Consider the following 5,465-nt stretch of genomic DNA (forward strand, 5'->3'; position numbering starts at 1 on the left):
AAAAAAAAAAAAAAAAAAGTCCTCTAGTAGAAAAGAATTCAGCTCAATGTTTAGGAGTTTCAGCTGGCTGGGAGTTGTGGCACAGGATGAGTCAGGGGGATCTTTGGGAGTCAGAAAACAACCAGCCTGTATATAGTCCAAGGACAGCCTGAACTACATGGGGAGACCCCATCTCAAAACAACAAACAAAAAGAGTAAAGGGGCCATTCTAAACTGTTTTTAGTCCCTACTGCTGCCTCATTCTAGAATCACAAATAAACCAAATTAAGATGTGAAAAACTAGGGGAAAGGGCAGATAATTATTTTGTATTCCTGCTATGTCTCTTACCTCAAACACACACACACACACAAACAGTAACTATGAAAAAAAAAAAAAAAGCAAACAGTAACTATGTAAACAGCAGCTATGTTATTGCGCTTCCCTATGGTGATTATGTGCCATATGCATCCGTAACATTGTAACATACCTTAAATACACATAATGAAATTCTTTTTTAAAAAAAGAGTAAGGCACGCTGGGGATGGAAGCTCAGTGCTAGACACTTGCCTAGCATGTGCAAAGCCCTGGGTTCAATGCAGGGGGGGAATCTACATGCCCAGATATGGAAAAATGTGTACTACAAAAGAGAAGTAGGGGGCTGGGGATTTAGCTCAGCGGCAAAAGTGCCTGCTTGGCAAGCGCAAGGTCGTGAGTTCGATTCCTGGTAGGAGTGGGGGGACAAAAAAAGAAAAAGATACTACACACACGGCTGTGAATATAGGTTAGTGGCAGAGGGCTTGCCTCACATGTACAAGGACCTGGGTTCAATATTCAGCATGGCAAAGAAACAAACAAACAAAATAGTATCTGCACTTCTGTAGCTGTAAGGATTTAGTTCACATTGTTTTTTATCACATGTTTGAACCTCTCTTCTTTCAGCTCTGGTACTGCAGAAAAACATTTAGGTAGATGACAAAAACAATTGTATTACAACATTAATAGCACTGATACTATTAAATCTTAGGTTTCTGACACAGAGTCTCACTATATATAATCAAGGCTTCCTCCAACTTTGTGGTGATCCTCTGCAGCATCAAAAGAAAAGACCAGCTGGGGATATAGCTCAGTAGTACAGCACTTCCCTTCCAAGCATGAATTTACGAGTTCAATTCCCCGTACCATCAAAAAAAAAAAAAAAAAGTTAACACCGAAAGAAATGACCAGCTGGGCGTGGTGGCACACACCTGTAATCCCAGCACTCAAGGCTGAGGCAGGAGGATCGTGAGTTGGTGGCCAGCCTGAACTGCATACTGAGACCCTGTCTCAAAAAGACAAAAGAAAATAAAGACTAAAGGAGAAAGTGAGTAGGAAAAGAGCTCTTGTGATATTTAAATACATCAGGCATGGTGTCACATTCCTGTAATCCCAGCACTTGCAAGGCTGACAGGAAGATCACAAATTCAAAGCCAGCCTGAGCTACATAACAGACCTTATCTTTAAAAAAAAAAAAAAAAAATGGGGCTGGGGATCTAGCTCAGTGGCAAGCCTGAGGTTATGAGTTTGATTCATGGTACCAAAAAAAAAAAGACAACTGGATCTTTGGTGAAGTGTGGTTTCTTACACCTCTAATAATTAGCCAAGCAGATTCTCGGGGAAAAAAAAAAAAAAATAATTAGCCAAACAATAAGCTGGACTACTCAAAATTAAAAGCATTTGGGCTGGGCATGGTGGTGCACAGCTGTAATCCTAGCACTTGGAGGCTGAAGCAGGAGGATTGCTGAGAGTTCAAGGCCAACCTGGGCTACAAAGTGAGTTCAAAGCAAGCCTGTACTGCGTAGTGAAACCCTGTCTCAAAAAGAAAAAAAAAAATTAAAAGCTTTTGTACTGGAAGATACCATTACCATCAAGAAAACCAAAAAATCCATAGCATTAGAGAAAATATTTGAAATCATGTATCTAATACAGGTCTCGAATCCAAAATACTACACAAAGAACCAGCCAGGAATGGTGTTGCTGTATAATCCCAGCACTTGGGAAGCTGAAGAGAATCACAAGAGTTCTTGGGCAGCCTGGGCTACATTAAGTTCAAGACTTAGCCTGGAATACACAGTGAGACACTGTCTCAAAAACACAGGGTTCCCCTTTTCTTTCTTTACCCAGAGAGGTATTAGGGACTGAGCCCATGCTTTTGCAGTGAGCTACATGCCTAGCACTTTGAGATAAGATCTCACTAACTCATTAATGCTGTCCAGGCTGGGTTTGCTGTTGTATCCTCCTGCTTCAGGATCCCAGAGTGCTGGGATTAGAAGTGTGCACTACCACACCTAGTCACAGTATACCTTTTAAGGGGGCCAAAAATGTGGTGATGGCTGAACTTGCTAACACAGATAAGCTCAGTGTGATGGTGCACACCTGTAATCTCAGCACTTGGGAGGCTGAAGCAGGAGGATTGTTGTAAGTTCAAGACCAGCCTGCGCTACAAAGTGAGCTTAAGGCCAGCCTGAACTGCATAGTGAGACGCTGTCTCAAACAGACCAAAAAAAAAAAAAAAAGGATGAAATATGAGATGGTACACTTTATATCAAAACAAAACAAAGTCTCACTATGTAGTTCAGGCTGGTCTTCAACTCATGTGGGAGCCGGGGGTGACCTCATATTCCTGGTGATCCTCCCCGTCACCCTCCAAAGTGCTAGGATTAGATTATAGGCATGGGCCACCACCACACTCAACAGTACACTAGGCGTAAATGAAGCACTTGGGAGGCTGGAGCAGGTAAGAGGATCACCCTGAGTTCAAGGCTGGCCTGGGTTGCATAGTAAGTTCAAGACCAGCCTGAACTACAAAGTGAGACCCTGTCAATTAAAAAAAAAAAAAAAAATCTGTTACACACAGATTTCTGTCATTCCAGTAATTGCACCTGGCAATGACAATTGTCCTCCTTGTGAGCCAAGTACCCGGTGCTCGGAATTATTCAAACTTCTCAACTTGTTTCACTCTTCAAACAAGGCAGCTCCAAAGCCAGAGATCATAACTTCCATTCCTTCTGGATCCCCCAACGGAAACTCAAAAATTCCAGAAAGTATTTGCTAAATGCCTGCTGAAAAGGCTACTGAGCATGTCCGGCTTTGACCAAGTCAATTCAACAACGTTCCACAACAAAAAAAAACTACTTCCCGCGTAAGGAGGTGGAAGAGGAGAAAAAACAGGCACAATGCCAAGGCATTCTATCTAAATGATGGGTTTAAGGAAAGGCAAGCTTCATGAACCAAGCAGAAAAGCACTTGCAGCTCAGACATGACACTCGGTAAAGTGGTGCGGAGTCAGGACCAAAAAAAAACCCACAACCTTAGATCCAAGCGTGAGGGAAGGTCAGCTAAGGATGAAAGATGCCAATGACCAAAGATTCATAATGCTCTGACAATGAGGGCTGCAGAGTCAACACCAATAAAAGATGCACTTCACATCCAGTAACTCTTTTTGCAAAAGAAAATACTAAGCCATGGCCAAAACTAACCACGAACGTTTGCTAAACTCTCACCCCTACCTGCAACATCTCCACCGCCATCTTCTGGATGAGAATCCAGCACCCTTTCTAAACGGCTTTCAAAAGCATCACCTCCGCGCAAAGCCCGGGAAGGCTGCGCTTCCAGGGCGCCCGGACAGCGGAAAGGGCGCTCTCCACGCCTCCCAAAAGCACGCGAAGGGCCGCGTCTTCCTTCCCCCACCCCGCCCCAGCTTTCCAAGGTCCGGCGCGAGGGGGCCGCAAAGTGCGGTGCACGGGCCTCACCTGCAAACGCCGCGGATGCAGGGCTCCAGCCAGATGCGGTAGGCGGTCTCGATGTGCTCCTGCGACACCTCCTCGGGCCGCACCGTCTCCGCCCAGCGCCAGGCCGCCTTCTCCAACTGCAGCCGCGGAGCCATGGCCTTGGCCCCAGGAGCGCCCCCTGAGCCGCGCCGCGGTCGCCGCCTCTGCCGCCCAAATGGGCTCCGCCACCTGCCAGCGAAGAGAACCAGGAGCTCCCTGAGCCAGCTGGCCAGTCAATCACCTGTGCGCGCCACTGCCGCCGCGCCCGTCCGCGCCCAACACGCACGACGGGCCGCAAAGCGCCGCCGCCGACACCCCACACCCCCATCCCCCGCGTAAGCGGAGGGCAGAAGCGGGCTCCCCACCTGGTACGGCGCATGCGCGTTCCCAGCAGTCCCTGCGCCTCCCGCGCTGGTAACCCCGCGGTCGGAGGAAGTGGAAGCGGTTGTCCAAGGCAGGCTTGCCACGTCCTCAACGCGGCAGCGGGGGAAACAGCGTTTCAGCCCCTCTTCGGAGTAGCGCCCTAGATACCACTACTCCAAAAGCCTACGCCTGGAAGGAGGCCAGAAGGTTGACAGCTCTTGCCTCCGGTACTCCCCCCCTTTATCTGAGAAGGATTCACGCGAGAAGCTATACAGCGCACAGCATAGGTCCGCCCGGACTTTAGGGTGGGGCCTGTTTACAGTAGAAACACAGTGCTAAAGAAATCAAGGTCGGGTCTCTGGGAGAATTTGAGCCTGGGTCAGTTCCGACTTCTTCCCGAACACTCCTGACGTCACGGGGCGTTCTAAGGTTTATTCCCGACCTAGAACAGGACTACGCGTCCCGGCATCCAGTGCGTCGTGCCACTCGCGAGGTGCGAGGCATGCTGGGATGTGTAGTCTTGGAGATGGGCGGGTTCTGCGAGCCGCAGTGCGCGCCGAGGTGCACACAGGTGCCAGTGGGACTGTTCTGCTAGCAGGGTTTACCTGTGTTCATCCCTTCGTTTGTTAATTTTTTTTTCCATTTTTGTGCTTCTACCCCTTGGCTCCAGGCTATAAAAACATTTCCTTTTTGTACTGTATCTCCTGCTGCGGGATATGAAGAATAACTTTACTTTAAATGTCAAATGGGAGCCCTGCGGAGATGTTAGAAATTTCTGATTCCACTGCTTACCGGCTGGGTAATCTTGGTTTTGGGTTTTTTTTTTTTCTTCCGGTACCGGGAATCAAACTCACGACCTTCGCTTGCCAGGCAGGCACTGTGCAGCTGAGCTAAATCCCCAGCCCCTACCGGCTGGGTAATCTTGAACCTTGAACGGCATTCGTAAAATATTTGTTGAAGGGTAGATAAAAATAAGACGCCATTCGTGCCCTTGGAGGGGCAGGGGTTGAGCAATAGAAACACAGAGTAAGATCCCCTTCCCAGTCTTGGGAGAATTTGGAGTACTTGGGAGCAGGCTTCCCAAAGAACCCCCAAACCCACCAATTAAGGGAATTTACAGGGTTGAAAAGTCACCATTCCAGAGCCAGGCGTGGTGGTGCATGCCTGTAATCCCAGCACTGTAATCCCAGTGAGACTCTTGTCTTCAAAAAGAAAAGAAAAGAAAAAAAAAAAAAAAGCCACCATTCTAGATGAATGACACAGAAAAAAACTTTTGTTTTTTGAGACAGGGTCTTCTACGTAGTTCACTCTGGCCT

The 5,465-nt window shown here is 47.6% G+C and overlaps 2 protein-coding genes across 2 annotated transcripts in view; one reads left to right on the top strand and one right to left on the bottom strand.

The window, feature by feature from the left end:
• Positions 1-4,125, bottom strand: part of Usp48 (ubiquitin specific peptidase 48) — a 72,434-nt gene extending 68,309 nt beyond the window's left edge. The window contains exon 1 of the mRNA XM_013519602.1: positions 3,769-4,125. Within this exon, the coding sequence (XP_013375056.1) occupies positions 3,769-3,902 (134 nt within the window). The 5' untranslated portion in view covers positions 3,903-4,125. The remainder of the gene's footprint in view (positions 1-3,768) is intronic.
• Positions 4,126-4,163: 38 nt separating this feature from the next.
• The window catches only part of Ldlrad2 (low density lipoprotein receptor class A domain containing 2), a 25,397-nt gene continuing 24,095 nt past the window's right edge, over positions 4,164-5,465 (top strand). The window contains exon 1 of the mRNA XM_013519453.1: positions 4,164-4,200. Coding sequence (XP_013374907.1) covers positions 4,164-4,200 — 37 coding nt within the window. The remainder of the gene's footprint in view (positions 4,201-5,465) is intronic.

Source organism: Chinchilla lanigera, unplaced genomic scaffold (assembly GCF_000276665.1).
Source record: "Chinchilla lanigera isolate Chin_1 unplaced genomic scaffold, ChiLan1.0 scaffold00051, whole genome shotgun sequence".
NCBI classification, from domain to species: Eukaryota; Metazoa; Chordata; class Mammalia; order Rodentia; family Chinchillidae; genus Chinchilla; species Chinchilla lanigera.